Source organism: Chelonoidis abingdonii, chromosome 19 (assembly GCF_003597395.2).
Source record: "Chelonoidis abingdonii isolate Lonesome George chromosome 19, CheloAbing_2.0, whole genome shotgun sequence".
Taxonomy (NCBI): Eukaryota; Metazoa; Chordata; order Testudines; family Testudinidae; genus Chelonoidis; species Chelonoidis abingdonii.
In genome coordinates, this window is record NC_133787.1 from 19791603 (window position 1) to 19809418 (window position 17816).

The 17816-nt window shown below is 47.8% G+C and overlaps 1 protein-coding gene across 2 annotated transcripts; it reads right to left on the reverse strand.

Moving 5' to 3' along the window:
• Positions 1–9049: 9049 nt before the first annotated feature.
• Positions 9050–14548, reverse strand: UQCRFS1 (ubiquinol-cytochrome c reductase, Rieske iron-sulfur polypeptide 1). 2 transcript variants are annotated; one of them, XM_075073633.1, is made up of 3 exons: positions 14405–14548; positions 14209–14319; positions 9050–11632 (listed from the first exon to the last, which is right to left on the reverse strand). In XM_075073633.1, the coding sequence occupies exons 1-3, from the start codon at positions 14490–14492 to the stop codon at positions 11022–11024; spliced, it is 810 nt and encodes a 269-aa protein (XP_074929734.1). In that variant the 5' UTR covers positions 14493–14548; the 3' UTR covers positions 9050–11021. The 2 variants fall into 2 exon arrangements, with proteins under 2 accessions (XP_074929734.1, XP_074929735.1); XM_075073634.1 differs by having other exon boundaries at positions 14209–14311; positions 14382–14548.
• Positions 14549–17816: the final 3268 nt, after the last annotated feature.

The following is a 17816-nucleotide window of genomic DNA, read 5'->3' on the forward strand; positions in this document are numbered from 1 at the left end:
ACTATTCTCCTCCTCTTATATACCATTACAGAGACATTCTTAAAGAGAAAGGTGCGGGAAGTTCCCAAGATGGCATATGGGTACGTAATTAAATGAGTTCACAATAATGAAACAACAACTGGAGATGTAGACACACTATTGGAGTTGTGTTGCTGTTAGCAGTACTGACAGGCGTTCTGCTTGGTCATCATTGGAGCAGCAGCAGTTAATCTGCACAGACCTTCATTTTCATTATAGGCTAATGAAGCAAGTCAAAATAGAGACATTCTAATGACATGCCGTTTTGACATACTTCACTTGGACATTAAATCTTTGGGAATACATGCAAGTTAATGCCACTAAGTCTTTCTTTTTAGTACACGCAACTGGATACCATCCAAGCGAGTATGCTGTGTGATTAGCAGTTTAATTACACAGGAACATTTCTACTTTTCATTCACGCAGTGTATCCTCACCATGAGTACTACAGTACCACCAAACCTTTAATGCTCAACCATCCTAAATGGAAAATATTTCTGCTCAAGTGTATCTTAGTCCATCTGTTAATTACTAAATTTGCTTGGCATGGGCAGGAGACACAATATAGAACAATGAGATAACACGGTTACTCACCTTTGTAACTGTTGTTCTTTGAGATATGTTGCTCATATCCATTCCAGTAGGTGTACGCGCCGCGCGTGCACGTTCGTCGGAAGACTTTTACCCTAGGCAACTCCCGTGGCGGCAGGTCGCCCCTAGGTGGCGCCGCCATGGCGGGTGATATATTAACCTGTCGGCCCGCCCGCTCCTCAGTTCTTTCTTGCCGCACTCCGACAGTGGGAGAGGGCCGGATGTGATGGATATGAGCAACACATCCCGAAAACAAAGTTACAAAGGTGAGGTAACCGTGTTTTCTTCTTCGCGTGCTTTGCTCATTCATTTTCCAGTAGGTGATTCCCAAGCCTTACCTAAGCTGGTGGGGTCAGAGTGAGGGTCACAGTGCGCAACACAACAGAGCGAAGGGTGCATCATCCCTGACTGCTGGACAGGGCATAATGGGTAGCAAGGTGTGCACGGAGCGACCAGGCGCTGCCCCTGGCAATCTCTGGACGGGTTACGCGTGCGAGAAGATGCGCGACGAAGCCTGGGCTCTAGTACAGTGCGCCGTTACTCGGCCTGGAGGAGAGAGGGCCAGGCGTTGTTAACAGGTCCGTATACAGGAAGTCACCCACGAGGAAATCCTCTGAGAGGAAGACTGGGCAACCCCTATAACTCGCCTCAGCTTACGGCGAAAAGGAGCTGGGTGGAGTTACGGAATGGGTTTGGTTTCAATCTATATAAAAGGCGAGCGCCCTGACGCCACGTCTAAGGAGTGTAACTGTTGCTCCTTGAAGACAAATCGTTTTTGGAAGAAGAAGGCGGAATATGTCCTGGTTGACATGAAAGGCCGAGACGACTTGCGAAAAGAAATGCGGGTGTGCGCCTCAGTTGCATTCTTGTCCCGAATGGAACACGTATACGGGGTCCAGCCATGAGGGCGCGGCACCTTGATACGCGCCGAGTGAAGTTGAATTGCCACCAGGAATCCGCTCTTCCAGGACAAGTAGAGGAGGAACATGTAGCCAGCGGCTCAAATGGCGGAGACATAAGACGGGACAACACTAGGTTGAGATCAGGAGGGGGCTGGGTGCGGACCTGGGGGTAAAGCGCTCCAGCCCCTTTTGAGAATGGACACCCCATTGATGTGCGAGAAGACGAGCAGCTCACTCCCGCTGGGAAGTGGAGAGGCCGTAAGTAGAACGCGGAGAGAGACAGTCCAGGCCTTGTCTTGAGTGACCAAGTAATCTAAAACAATGGGATGGAACATCGGTGGGGAAGCGTTCTCTCCGCGCACCAGCTGTAAACGTTCCATTTGGCTATGTACGTTGCCCTCGTAGATGGTTTTCTACTTCCCAGAAGTACCTGCCTCACTGGGGAGAGCAATTCAACTCGGACCGGGTTAGCCACGCAGGACCACGCTGAGAGTGCAGCGACTGGAGGTCCGGGTGACAGAGCGGCCGTTGTCCTGCGTGATTCAGGTCAGGTGAAGAGCAGGAGAACAGGGCCGACTACCGAAAGGTCGGAGCAGAGAGTACAAATGCTGACGGGGCCATGCCGGAGCGTATGAGAATCAAGCGGCCCTGTCCTGCGCGCCTTCAGAAGGACCTTGTGGACTAACGGGACGGGGGGAATGCATAGAAAAGTGCGTTGCCCACGGAATCAGAAAGTTGTCTGCCGTTGAGCCAGCTCGTGACCTTGGAAAGAGCAGAACATCGGGCACTTCCTGTTCCTGCGTGGTCAAAGAGGTCAGTGTGGAATGCCCCACCGTCGGAAAGAGCAAGGGCGACGTCCGGGCGAAGGGACATTCGTGGGACTGAAAGACCGGCTGAGACGGTCCGCCAAGGTATTTCGAGCTCGGGCAAGTAGGAGGCGATCAGTGAACCGAGTGGGCTATGCAAAAGGCCACACAGTATCATGCTGCCTGACAAAGAAGAGGGGATTTCGTTCGCCCTGCTTGTTCACACGTAGTATACTGCCGTTGTGTGTCGATAAAGACCGAAACACGCGGGCCCTGTATCTGTCGACGGAACGCGTGACAAGCCAGGCGGACTGCTCTCAACTTCCCGGATTGTTGATATGGAGGGCGAGTTCGGGAGGAGAACCAGCGACCCTGGTCCGTAGGGTTCCCTAGGTGAGCCCCCCACCCCAAGTCTGATGCGTCTGTTGTCAGGGACAGCGAGGGCTGGGGCGATGGAATGGAAGCCCTGCACTCACGACGGACTGGTCCAGCCACTACTGGAGAGAGAGGACGATGCCTGGGGAACGTGGACCACTGTGTCCAACGGGCGCCTGGCTGGACGGAGCTGAGAGATGAGTCCAGACTGCAGGGGCCGGAGGCGCAGTCGAGCGTGCGCCGTGACGAAAGTGCAGGCCGCCAATGTGGCCCAACAGTGTCAGGCAAGTGCGCAGGGAGGTCAGAGGTGCTGCCTGGAGCCTGTGGATGATGGCTGACAGCGTATGGAACCATGACGGAAGGACCACCCTGGCTATGTCGAGTCTAGAACGGCTCCAATAAACTCTATCCTTGAGCAGGGGATAGGGTGGGACTTCTCCTCGGTGAGAACAGGCCGAGACTTGAGAAAATGCGGCTGACATGCGGACGTCGCGTGGACTCGATCCTGTGAAGGTCCCGGATAAGCCAGCTCGTCGAGGTAGGAACACGTGTACCCGACTGCGACGAAGAAAGGTGACGACTACGGCCATGCATGGTGAACATCTCGGGGCCGTGGAGAGTCCGAACGGGAGGACGTGAATTGATAGTGCGGCCGCCAACAATAAAGCGAAGGAAACTTCGATGGGGCAGGAAATGGATTATATGAAAATATGCATCCTGCATGTCGAGGGCGGCGTACCAGTCTCGGGATCCAGGGAAGGAATAATGGTACCAAGGAACCATGCAGAATCTCAGCTTGAGTAGATGTTTTTTGAGCTCCTTAGGTCGAGGATGGGTCGGAGACCTCCTTTTGCCTTGGGGATCAGGAAGTAACGGAGTAGAACCCCCTGCCCGTCTCATTCTCTGGAACCTCCTCTACAGCCCCTTTTGGCGAGGAGTTGCGACCTCCTGGGAGGAGGTCTGCTCTGGAGAGGGGTCCCTGAAGAGGACGAGGAAGGGGGGCGGGAGGCGGGAACGAAGCAAACTGCAGGTGGTACCCAAGCCGCAGCGTGCGGAGGACCAACGATCTGTAGGTAAGCTGGCACCATGCCGGGAGGCAAAAACGAGAGACGGTTTGGAAAAGGAGGAGATGGATCCACGGAAAGAACTGGTACAGCGCCCCCGGGCACACCTTCAAAATGACGGCTTCGGACCGGAGGAGCTTGGAGGGACCTTGGTTTGGCCCCCTTGGTTGGCCCGATTTGTCTGCGCCTGCCACTTCTATTGCGTCTCCTGGCAAAGTCTTGCCTTTGCCTGGGTGGTGGGAAAGGCCTGCGCTGCTGCTGAGGCCTGAACGGTCGACGCTGTGTTACTGGCGTGTGCATCCCTAGGGCACGCATAATGACCCTATTGTCCTTGAGGTTCTGTAGGCGAGGGTCTGTCTTGTCAGAAAACAGGCCCTGGCCCTCAAACGGAAGGTCCTGGATTGTGTTCTGGAGTTCTGGAGGAAGGCCAGAGACCTGTAGCCAGGAGATGCGGCGCATAGTGACCCCGGAGGCCAGAGTCCTGGCGGCTGAGTCTGCTGCGTCCAAAGACACCTGTAACGAAGTGCATGCGACCCGTTTGCCCTCGTCCAGTAGAGCATTGAACTCTTGGTGAGCATCCTGTGGGAGAAGCTCCCTAAATTTATCAGCCGCCGCCCAAGTGTTATATGAGTAGCGGCTGAGCAGCGCTTGCTGGTTTGAGATCCGCAGCTGTAACGCTCCTGCGGAGTAGACCTTACGGCCAAGCAGGTCCATACGTCGCGCCTGCCTAGACTTTGGGGCTGGAGCCTCTTGCCCATGTCGTTCCCTCTCGTTCACAGATTGAACGACGAGGGAACACGGGGTTGGACGCACATACATATACTCGTATCCCTTGGAAGGGACCATATATTTGCGCTCCACACCCCGAGCAGCGGGGGGAATGGAAGCCGGTGACTGCCAGATGGTGGTGGCATCGGCCTGTATGGTCTTTATGAAGGGTAGGGCGACACGAGTGGGCGCATCTGCTGAAAGTATGGTGACGACTGGGTCTTCAACCTCGGAGACCTCCTCAGCTTGGATGCTCATGTTCTGTCCAACGCGCCTGAGGAGATCCTGGTGTGCTCTGAGGTCCAGCGGGGGGGGGACCGGTGGTCGTCGTCCCCGCCACCGCCTCATCCAGCGAGGATGACGAGGAGAGACCTGGCAGAAGTGGGTCTGGTGGCGGGTCCGATTGGAGAACCAGCTCTGGCACCTGCGGGGGTTCAGCCTCTGGCGGGGGGACGATTGTTCTTCTGCAGGGGATGGTGGGGGGGCGCGAAACAGTAGCCTCCGGAGCCCTACGTTCTGAGCCAGACGCATGTGGTAGGAAGTGCTGAGGCCCCTGGGCTTGCTGATATGCCCAGGGTGTCCAGAAGCCCCACTGATGCGGACCATGTTCCTGGTGACCCTCTGGAAAAAGGGCGGTGGGTCTGTCAACATCCAGGTACACGCTGTCCACCCGTGAAGAGACTGAACCCTGATGAGAGGGCCACGGGGGGGCCGAACGCGGGTAGTGAGAGTCCAGCGCCCTTGATGGTGACGCCCTCCTCGGTGCCAGAGAGCGGTGCCGCGAGGTGTACCGGTGCCGGGATCGGGACCGGGACCTGCCACCAGCGCGGTGCCGGGAGGTCGACCTGGATCTGGACCTTCGGTGCCGTGAGCGGCTCCTTGAGTCGCGGTGCCGGTAGCGGTGGCTGGAACCGGAGCGGTGCCAGGAGTATCGAGATCGGCACGAAGACGACCGGTGCCGCGAGTACGACCGGTGCCGCCAGGGAGAGCGGTGCCAGGACTGCGAGCGGCGCCTCGAGGGAGATCTCCCCCGGGATCGGTGCCGGGATCGGGATCGGTGCCGGACTGGAGAATCCAGGGACAGTGCTCGCATCGGGGTTGGCTTGCCCTTGGAGTGAAGAACCCACACCAGCGGTGCCGGGGGTTGGGGCAGCCCAGGCTCCGTCAAGGCAATAAGGCCCCTTGCCGACGAGAATGTCTCGGGCATGGATGGGACTATGAGCTCTACCCCAGATCTTGGCGGGGAGCTAGGAGGAATCGGACTTGACGGACCCACCGGGCCCGGAGTCAACGAAGCCCCTGGCACGGCCAGCGTCAGCATCGGGTGCTCCTTACGGGGCTGCTTAGCCGGGGTAGAGGATGTCGAGGGCCTCTTCCCAGGAGGCGGTGCCGGAGAAGGGTGGTGCCGCTGCGTTTTCGCGGTGCTGGAGGGATCCGGTGCCGGAGCCGCGCTCGGTGCCGAGGGCGCGGGGTGAAGTGCCGCTTCCATAGGAGCGTTTTGAGGCGCTGGTCTCGCTCTTCTTTAGTCACGGCCGGAAGGCTTTGCAGTGCGGACTTCTCCGAAACGTGTGGGCATCGGCTTTTTACAAGCCGAGCACGCTTTGAACCCCGGCGAACCAGGCATCAGCCCGGCGCCGGAGAGGGCTAGAGCCCCTAACCCGCTAACTAAATAGGTGTGTGTGTGTGTGTGTGTGTATATATATATATACACACACATATACACACACACAAGAACTATAACTACAACTATACTATACTAAGTAACTATGACTAAACTAAAACTAGAACTATAACGATGAACAAGAGAAGCTAGGGACGTGGAGATCAGCTATGCCGTGCTCCACAGTTCCAACGACCGACACGGCGGTAAGAGGGAACTGAGGAGCGGGCGGGCCGGCAGGGATATATATCACCCGCCATGGCGGCGCCACTCTAGGGGACGACCTGCCGGCCCGCTGGAGTTGCTAGGGTAAAAGTCTTCCAACGAACGTGCACGCGCGGCACATACACCTACTGGAATGGATATGAGCAAGCACTCGAAGAATTATCACTTTTCATGTCATAATTTCCTGTATCTGGAAAATATTGAACTGCTGGAATCACTAATCAACAAGGAAACAGAAACCTACTTTTGTCAAAGGGTGGAGCCATTTTTGTAGCGTAAGAATTTTATTAAGACTTCTTTTCATTTTGATGCCTTATTTACTGCCATTTTCCTCGACAACTGGTCTTAACTGCGTTTTATACATTGACCCCATTTTAAATATTTATTTCTCATAAAAGATCTGTTGTTTGAAAATGGGAAAACTGCTCTGACTTGAAAAATGTTCTCTATTCCTTTTTAAAGAAATCAGTATCTGAATCTTCCAAAATCCTGAGCTCTGGAGGGTTTAAGGTTAAAAACAAAACTGAAAATATTCCACTCAGACAATAATTAAACTTGCACTTCATTCAAAAACATCTCAGTGTTAATGTGTTTATATTAATTTCTTTGGCAAGATTTTTTATGAATTTAATTCAACTGAAGCATCATATTCAGTAACTTGACTGGAGTTTGTTGTCATATGTATAAGAGAAGGCATGCTTCTAGTGGCTAGACTTGAGGCATTGGAAGCAAGGTTCTATTCCTGGTTCAGTGACTGACCTGGTGTATGACAACTGTGCAAAAGTCACAACTTCTGTGCATGTCAGTTTATCCTTCATTAAAATGTATTTTGAGAATACCATGAAATGAATATTTTGGGAAAGTCATTAGCACTTATACTGCTAAATTTTGGAATAACTTCTTCACTTAATCTTATACATGTGAAAGTTGTTTAAGGCTGCACTGTTAGGAATCAATACCCTTGTACAACTTCAGGTCTGGGGCATCTCATGAGGGTCACTGGGTTGTGACAGGCCATCAAGGTTTACAAATGGGTCCTAAACCCCAAAAGGCTTAGAACTACTAATCTATTCTGACCTCCTGCATACCACAGGGCAGAAAATTAAAAGATGAAAACCTTCCATTCAGTAAATCATTCAACTTCCTTGGGGTAAAAGAGTAACAGAAAAGAGGGATTAACTATAACAGGAGACTGTCAACTTGAAACTTGTCAATTCCTAACAGAGTTTAAAACATTAGGAGCTAAGCGTGTCTGCAAATTTCTGTAGTTTTACATCTGCATCCTTTAGTATTTTTCTCCCCCCATTCTTGTAAGGACTCACTAAACAGAAATTGACTATGGCAGGGAAACAATATATAATACACAAATTACTGTCTGGGGAATGGTCCTGCTTTGAGATGGAGGTGGGCTAGATGACCTCCTGAGGTCCCTTCCAACCCTGATATTCTATGATTCTATGTATAAAGTAAAGAAACTGTAAATAGAATTTTTTCTTTGATCTTTATTACAAGATTCTAATCTATACTTGTAAAAAAAATGTAGTTAATATCACATACAAGTGTGATTTTGGACAGTGCCCCTAAAAGGAGTAGCATATTACTTTTGTATGGCAGGTCTTTGCATGCTTGCAGAACAGTCTAGGATTTTATACATGCACAAACATGACAGAACTTGTTAAAATATTCAGTGTTTTGAAAGGATCATATGGCTTGTTATAATTGTGATGAATGTTTAAAACAAGAGAATTGCTGGGGATTTTAACTATTCTTTAATAGGCTATTTGCTGTTACACAATGGAAGATGTTCATATAAATTCAAGGTTCAGCTTGGGAGCTCAGCCTCTCCTAAAAATGGAGGGAGGGAGAAGCTAAAGGTCTTAACTTGTCTGATTCTACTTGCCCAACAACTTGCAACTCCCCCCCAACCCCTATAAGTTGAAACCAACAAATGTTCTTGAACAATGCAATTTAGGAATAGGGGGAGAGGCTTATTACCAGGCACTTAGAGCTGTAGCAGAAACTAAGCAGGTCAAAATATAATGATTACATATACACCGAGTGTGGAGAACTCATGAAATCCACTAGTTAATTCAAGGTGCCCTATATAGATCAGTTCCCAAATACTGAGGAAAATCAGTGCATATGTGTAAGCTAAAAGCCTTTATTTCAGGGTTTGTTGTTTTTAAACAGACATTTGTCTCAAACATGTCAGATTACAAGGCTTGAAAACTAGAGCCAACATTTTCAAATGTTAGGCTCCTAAATAGAAACAAACTGGTTCACAACTTCTGAACAGCAGAATCTCACTGAATAGCAGATGCAGCCCTTATTTAGACCTACATATTTAACACAGAAAAATATATATAAAGAGAAATTGGAATGGATTTTTTATACTCTTTTTGATACGTCATCATGCATATGTAAAATCTTTCAGGTTTCACTTATGGATCATGAGTAAGATGCTGTAGGTTCAGAATAATTATGTGCTTGCAGATTCAAGGGGAGCTAGGAAGCCTCAAGAGCATAACTTACAAGGCTCCCATCTCAGCTAGGTGTTCCAGTTTCCCCAGCAGCTCTCCAGGTAGAATTTAGTTTAAAGTTATAGAAATTAATTATTCAGATGCTTTTTTTTTTTTTAAAAAAAAAGCTTTTGGATTCTGTTTCAAAGAATTTTGGCTGTTCAAAATTTCAATAATACATTTCAAAATCCTCCCTGAAACAAAATTATCATCCCTTGCCCAGCGTTAATTCTTACAACATTGACTGAAGCATCTGGTTCTGGCTAGTATCTAACATGAAAGAGTAGACTGCATCAACTGCTGTTCTGAATATCACAATTCTTATGAATATGGTGATTTACCTAGCTCACAGGGGAGTTATGGATTAGCAAGTGTTCATAAAGTAGTAAGTTATTTTCCTTACCTCCTCCTTTTCCCTCAATATAAATGTAAGTTGAAGATAATACCGCATTATTGGTAGTGAACTTAAACAAGTAATTTGTTTTCAACTGTCAAGGAAAATCCAAGCAAATATGCTTGAATATATGTAAATTAGGCACACTCAGGTTCCTGGCTTGCTGCCAGTACAGGCTTTTGGCATCAAGTGAACCTACCTAGATTCTGTGAATATCCATTATAAAACAAAGTGTTATCACAAATAATAAACCGTTAATTCTATGAATATGAGCTCATACTGCTGTAATACTCAACTAGTCTTGCTTTCTCTCCCCCAAAGCCAGCTGAGGTACAGCAGAGACTGACAAGAAATAGTGACTCAATAAAAGTGACTGGATGCAATTTAGGAATGTTCATTAGTAAAAAAAAAAAAAAAAAAAAGTAAAATTAATAGAATGGAATCCATGCAATATAGGTAGAGAAAGCAGTTTTTAAAAACACTAGCTTAGAGGTATTCAGCTTAATGCCAGACAAATATTGCAAAGTGAAGTAAATGTTTTATGTTAACACTTTATGGTTTCATAGAGGTTGAAGAGTTGCAGAATTTAACAGCTGTTATGAGGTTACACAAGTCATACATGGAAGAATTATGCTACTCAGATACGACAGTCTGTTCTTAAAGCCACAAAACCCAGGAGCATAGATTTCCAGTTTTTTTAGTTGTGCATATATTATATAAAACCCACCACTGGAAACAGCATCTCCTTTTGTGGCAATGTTAAAATGAGGACACTTTCAGATTTAAGTGACAGACTAACCCTTCCAAAATACACATGCTTTAAAAAAGGATAGGATTATGGCTCTCTCTCACATTATGATGATTCATCTAACTTTATGGACTGAAAGTGTGTGAAAGCACAAATATAAATATTAGCAGTCCTAAAGCATGAATAGATGAATATTATCATGCTTCCTGGTCTGACTTTGCCTATGATTTGATTTTGGGCGGGGGGGAGTGGATTTAGAAAGTTGAGTTCCCAGTAGTAAACTTTATTTTGTTTGCTAGTTAACTGCTTCTATTTAAGAAGTTAATGAGATTAGAACTTGCCTTTTCTGGCATACAACCACATACAGGAGTCTCACTACACTTGAATTACTTTTGAATGATCAGTTTATCTCCATCTACCATCAGTCATAACCGATGTAGACTGCTGTAGAAAGCAAGATATTTCAAACTAAAACAAGTCTGTAACTATCAGTAGGGATTTTTTTTTTTTAAGTTTGCTTCTTAAGGATTAGTTTTTATCTGTTCCCTAAAACAACTGAGTTGTTCCCAGGTTGATTTTCCTCTTCTATATGCAAAGGTTTTCTGGACACTGGCTAGGATTAAATATGAAAATTCTAGCTTAAGCTTTTTGTTCCAATGCTACATCACCCCATACTTATTACAGGGCATCCATAACTTTTTTATTAGGTACTGCCATCAAGATTTCTTCAGTAATTAGACACTAACAGCATTTTATAACAGCAAGTAAATGACAGATCACTCAGTTTGATTTTTTTTTATTGAGAAGCATTTAGGCATACTCCTTAGTAAGAATGACTTTAGACAATTCGGTATATTTTTAGGATCATTTCGTTTTATACCACACCCCAATATTAACCCCCTTTTCACAATGTTCATGCAGCAAAGATGAAGCAGACAAATGTCCAGCTATTTAACCAACAATAAGTAAGTCATCAGAAGCAAATTCATAATACGGAACCTCAAGATTGGCTGGAGCAGGACCTTTTCTAATTCTGCCAGACGCATCATAGTGCGACCCATGGCAAGGACAATAATAACCACCAAAATCTCCAGCATTTGCAATGGGTACACAACCAAGATGAGTACAAACACCTACCAGTATAACCCATTCTGGTTTTTGTACTCTGTCTAAATCATGCTGTGGATCTCTTAGTTCAGTCAAAGGTACTTCAGCTTCTTGATTAATCTCCTTCTGGGTTCTGTGACGCACAAAAAGGGGTTTCCCTCTCCACTTGAAAGCCATATTCTTGCCTTCTGGAATTTCAGTCAACTTGATCTCGATTTTTGACAGTGCCAACACATCAGCAGAAGCACTCATGCTGGAAACAAACTGGGTGACAATATTCTTAGCAGCATAGGCAGAGGCTACACATGTTGTTGCAGTTAGAAAATAGGAAAACCCTTTCCTAGCATCGCTGCTCTCTTGAGAAGATTTTGTTTTATCTAAAACATCTGGGCGACGGTAGTCAGAAAAGTCAGGTACTGTAACATCATTGTGGATGTACCGAATACTAGCTGGAGCTGCAACAAAAAGGTAAATACTATTAACTACAAGCATCTTCATAATAAAAACCTAGTACTATATTTACCATGAAGCTTTTTTTTGTTTCCAGGAATTCAAGGTAAAATTGGAAAGAGGTCCATAATATTTTCTGTAAACAGTAAACCTGATAACTGCATATTGTTGGAAAGTAACACTTAACATCCTGTTGTGGTAGTATAAAATCATTTGGGAAACCTAACCAGTTTCCATCATGTGACCTCCACCACCCCCACCAGTATCTGACACTATATTCACAACTGAGCTATGTAATGATTTAAAAAGCCCTGGCACAATTTAAAATACAACAACGTTAAAGAATATTTTAAAATTCTATAACCTCTTAAAAGCTTGAAATCTGTTTCCTTGCTAAGTCTTCCCTTCCATACTTTTCTTATTGAAAGACTGCTTATCAGCGATGATTTATCCAAAACTTAAAACTTTAAAATCAATTTTTTTATTCGTTTATATATTTTTTGGAGACAGTACTAAGTTAAATGGTAGCCTATTATACATGCTAACGTTCTACACTGAACCTGACGAATACCATAGGCAGGAGGGAGGGAAGACTATGAAAAATCCTTAAAGTGAGATTTTTTTTTTTTTCATTTTAAAGTTTCCCATTAAGAAACATGGATTTAAAAAAGCATTTAGGTCACACACCTGCAAATATTTATACATGTACTTTACTCTGACTTCAGTGGAACCACTCAAGTATTAGTCAAATTAATGACACGATGTGTATCTTATAGCAGAATGTCAGCCTCAAATATTTGTGTAACTGTAATCACTACAAAAGCATCTTTCCACAAAGAACAGTAGTTCCCAACATCTGTGTAAACTGTGGGACCACACAGTGAAAACTATTACTACATGCCACTGAACTGGGAGATTTTGATGACTTCTGTACAACGGAGCAGCACACAAGACAGTTTGAATTAAAGATTGTAAAGTGGGGTTCTGACGCTGGAATGTGACTGAAAATTGTCATGCAGAGTTCTATGTCTGTATCTCAATTATGTCAGATATAGGCCAAAATTTTCAGAAGCAGCTGCTAATTCTAAGTGCAATTTCTGCTCCCAAAAACTGAGACTGAGGTTGATTTGCAACCAAGAGAAGGTGGAGGTACTCTGCTCCTCTGAAAAATCAAGCCACAACAGTCTCAAGCTGGTCACTCAGAACTTGAGACTCTCCCTCCCCCCAACACATACATTCAGTGGCCACTTTAGGTGCAGCTGCAACTTTTCCATTTACAATAAAAATGTTATTAACTAAATCAAGCAAGGGCAATCGGGAAGCTGAGAGAAACTATTCTGTCCATTCTGTGCAGGCTTATACCCTCATTGCCTTGCCATCTCTAGAAACTAGGTTAATGCTTGGACCTTGAGAAATGTCCTCAACCTGATTTTAAACAAGACTTGAGTCAATGTAGACCAGGCCTAGTGGCATTTCACATTTCACCTGGTGAATATCTGTGCACGCCCACTGTCTCCATATTTATGCACCAACATATGTAAGCCCATTTTTTTAATATAGGAAAATGGAATAAATACATCCTGTTTTAAAAACTGGCACATGGACAGTGTTATTGGAAAAGGGGTTATACTGAAGTTTTGCAAGGGAAGTTTTCATGGAGAGCTGACTTTGCTAAGTTTGAAAATTAAGTCCTGTAAAGTCATCCACTAGACAAACAGTCTATTAAAAGGAACTACTCTGTGTTAGTACCATTGCGCATACACTTGCAAAACACTGCATGAACTGGACAATATTGAGGCTGATGGCATGAGTCTACTTGCAAGATTAAAACTTGTTTTTGTAACTATAAAGAATCCTCTCACTTTTGGTCTCAGATGGAGTCCTTCACTTGTAGTTAAAACAATTAAGTACTGCTAAGGTGCTACATGCAGTGTTTTCTTTTCTCTCCCCTTCTGGAGCAGCAAAGTGAAATCCTGCCCAGAGTACCTACCCAGGAGTCCAGCACAAACTCTTGTTTAAAATCACTGCTTGTGATCACACAGTTTGCCCTGGATTAGATTCAATTACTTCCTGAAGTATAGAAAACACACTAACTATTCAAGATTCCCAGTCTCCCTCAGTCCCGCACAGAGTGAAGATTTACAGCACCGCTGCACCAGGTCCTATGTGGGCTGAAAAGATTTCCTGTGCTGGGCCCAGCCACAAACACTTCCTGGGGTGCAGATCAGAGTCAGTAGCTCACAGCTGAGCTGTAGAAGAAACCCGAGCACGAGAAGTGCAGCTCCAGCCTCCAAGGTCACCCCTAAGGCCTAAGCCAACGCTGACGTGAGGATGCAGAGGGCCAGACGCAGGCCTGGCCCGTTCCCCTCGCACACAGTGACCTGAAGCTGGGGGCCGCTGGTGGTACGAGTCTCCTCCCGGGCTGGCTCCCTCCCTCCACCACACCCCGCGCCGCAGTGATCCGAGCGCTGCTCCCCATGGCAGCAAGGCCCACATGAACCAACAACACTCCCGATCCTGCGGCCCCACCGGGCCCATCTCAGCGCCCCGTCCCCAGGCTGCCCCCACCGCTGTCCCGCACCGTTGAGGCTGGCGGTGGCGACGAGGCCTCCGCGAGGCGCTCGGCCGCTCAGCGATTCCCGGCACAGCACAGGCCCCTTCGGGTCCAGCAGCAGCTTCTCGGCCTGCGGCACTAGCCCCGGCGCCAGCGGCTTCAGCGGGCCCGGCACGGCGTGCGCCGCGGCCGACAGGTACGGAGCCAAGGGGCNGCCCCGGCGCCAGCGGCTTCAGCGGGCCCGGCACGGCGTGCGCCGCGGCCGACAGGTACGGAGCCAAGGGGCCGGCGCGGGCGGCCACGGACAACATGGCGGCAACTGCGTCTCGAGCGGATCACCTCAGTCACTCCTGGGCGCAACCCACCGGTGGCCGCGGCGCCGCGCGGATAACGTGCCCCCTCCTGCACGCACGTACGAGCGTACACCCCGCCCCCCTCGGCTGGGCGGGAGCGAGCCAGCCAGACTGCGCTTGCCGATGGACGCAGCGTGACGTCAGCCAAGCATGCGGCTGGGTGCGCAGGCACGGCTCTGTCCCCCGCCCTGCAGCCTTGCCTTCTGCCGGGTAGCTGCCTTACCTAGGCTCCGTGCCACAGAGCGTCGCCTCGGGCACTGTCAGTGCAGCACCGTGCTGTCATTCAGAACACAACTGCGTACCAGTGACATCATGGCACATAATGCATGAGGTCACATGGGGCCTTATAAAAATGAGATAGTGCGCCAAAAGTGACATCACCTCACCATGTCAGAGTGACAGACATGTAGGGTTGGCAGGGCCCCCTATGGGTCAGCCAGCAGTCTTTCAGGGGGTCTGCCACGCAGGGCTGGTATTAGACTTGTTGGGGCCAAAGGCAGAAAGTCAAAGCCCCACCACCTGAGGCTGAAGCCTGGTGATCCAAACCCCGCTACCTGTGGCTGAAGCCAGAGCCTGAGCAACTTAGCTTTGCAGGGTCTCCTGTGGTATGGGGCCCCGGGGACTGCCCTGCTTGCTACCCCCTAACGCTGGCCCTGGCTCTTATATACAGAAAAATAGTAGTTGTGGGCCATGGAGTTTTTATTGCATGTTGTGGGGCCTCAGAAAGAAAAAGGTTAAGAACCCCTGATCTAGGCCATTCATCTCATCTGGCAAAATTAAGTATACCTGTTTAGAATGTGTATGTTGTATCATAATATTGTGCCTTATATAAATGGCATATTGTGCCCTAATGACAAACTCACATGAAACCATCACCCAATGTACCAAAACACCCTAATTCTGCAACACAGATACTGAAGTACCAAACTGCTTCAGATAAACACCATCAGATCAGTGCCAATTGCCATCACAGCACAGACTCATCACATCATAGTGAAGTGCTGTCATACAGCAACAAAATGTCATAGCCCAAGTCACTGTCTTGCCATTACAGCATGTAAAAGATTATAGCACTGTCACATCATAGCCATGTGATCATGCTTGCCAATAGGTCATCATAGTCATAACAACTTTGTATTGTTGCTACACAGTGTCCTTATGTTACATCAGATTGCTATTTAAGCAGATCCAAAACTGCAATCACATAAAAATGTCACATGAAAACACTATCGTATCACTCCAGAACATCATCACATCATCCCTGCCTCTGCATGATGACAGTTCACTGTTGTGTTTTTGGAATGCTCTTTTTGATTCTATCTGATCTTTAGACAGATATTACACTCATGGTGTTGGTAGCAAGCCACAATCCTACAAACACTTACATATGTGCTTAATTTTATTACCATACTCAGGGTGAGCCCTAAAGTTCTGTACAGGCAGACACTGACATCTGTACAACTAAAATTATATCAATGATACAATACGAGCCACAAGGACATATACAACTTTTTTTATTTTATTTGGGAAGGTGTGGCGGGACATGCCGTTACACTGACAGGTGACTAATGAGCTCCTCTGGGCCTTTTCAAGGAGACACACCTGCAAGATTTGTTCTGCCCAGAGGGAGGAGAAGTTTAAAAGGGAAAACCTGCCAGGTGGTGAATGGGTATTTGAGACAGACTTAGGAAGAAGGAGCTAGTATTAAGTCTCACAGGAGGACCTGAGCTACAGCCCCTGTACACTAAGCCCAAAGGCCTACTGCAGGAAAACTGCCTGAGTTTCAGGTCAGTTCTGTTTCTTTTTGATTTCCCATAGATGTTTCTTTTCCATAGGGTAGGACAGAGGGGAGATGACTTGTCTTATCTTCACTACAAGTGGAGTGGACCTAAAGCAGAGGCTGAAGGGGACTTCTGGTCCCCCAGGGTACTAAAGTTTAAAAAAAAAAAAAAAAAAAAAGTTGTTGAATATTGTTTTTACACTATTCACTTATTGTAGCAGGGGCAGTCCCCCTGATAATTCAGCTCATCCTTATCAGCCCAAGAGGGGTATAGCCCTCAGATGGGCTCAGTTGTTTGAAGTTCCTCTCAGTGCCCTGGGGGATTAACTGGTATTTAGTAGCAGGGCTGGGATGAAGGTTGCTACTGCACCAAGTTCTAGCTCCTTTCTTTCCTGGCAGGGAAATGGCTCAGCAAACACAACTTCTTCTTCCTGAGACGGGCACCTTCCTGTGCCTCAGTGAGGCTCCTCACCAGTCTATGCTTCTCCTGCTCTTTCTATAGGCAGGCTGGCTGTTTGCTTCTCACAAAGGCTACTATCTTTTTTCTCCTCCTGTGCCTGAGGACTCTGATCTCTTCACCCTAAGGAGACCTGCTATCAGTCCAGCCAGCTACAACTCCTCAGGATCACGCTGCCCAGAGCATCATGACTGGTTCTTCCATAGGTCAGGGAGCTTAGGAAGCCACCTGGGCCCCTTTGAAATAAGTAAATGGACATTACTAGGGGATTTTTCTACTCTTGTGGTTGTCAGTCCAGAGATGTAGTTTGCTGGGGAGTGAGGGGGTGCTTATGGTGTGCATGTGTGGTTGTGTGTATTGAATGTGTAACTAGCAATCCATGTGTCATGGCTGGCACACAGGCCCCACTGTGCATGCACAGCATGCAGTGTTCTGGGCTCTCACCTGCTGAAACCACAGTGGCCCCTTTCAGCACTGGGGACCAACTGAGAAGGATGGACTGGTCACCCAAGGGCAAGGCTTGCCAAAAAGGAGTAGTAAGATAAGGACTGGGGTTGGGGTGGGAGAGGCTCTTGGGAGGGTATGGTAGGGGAGGCCCTGGAGAGCTGAGATGCCTGGGAGATAGTGGCCAGAGGGGGCAAAGTTGCTGGTGGAGGAGAGCCATAGTGGGGAGGAGAATGGCCAGATGTGTAGGGGGCAAATCTATGGCCTCCCCACTTTTAAGTGGCACTCCAGCCTCTGGATGCTTCTCTTTTCTTCCCCTCCTGCACAAGTTCCATGTGGCCTTTTTGCACAGGGAGGGGGAAGCCAGACATTATGGAGCTTGTGATTCTTTGGCTATGCTTTTGGAGACTCTGGCACACCAGCATGATGAGACCAGTGTCTAACGCAGGGGGGGCAAACTTTTTGGCCTGAGGGCCACATTGGGTTTCCGAAATTGTATGGAGGGCCAGTGAGGGGAGGCTGTGCCTCCCCAAATAGCCAGGTGTGGCCTGACCTCCACCTCCCTGCTTCTCACCCCTGACAGCCCCTGCCCCCAGGACTC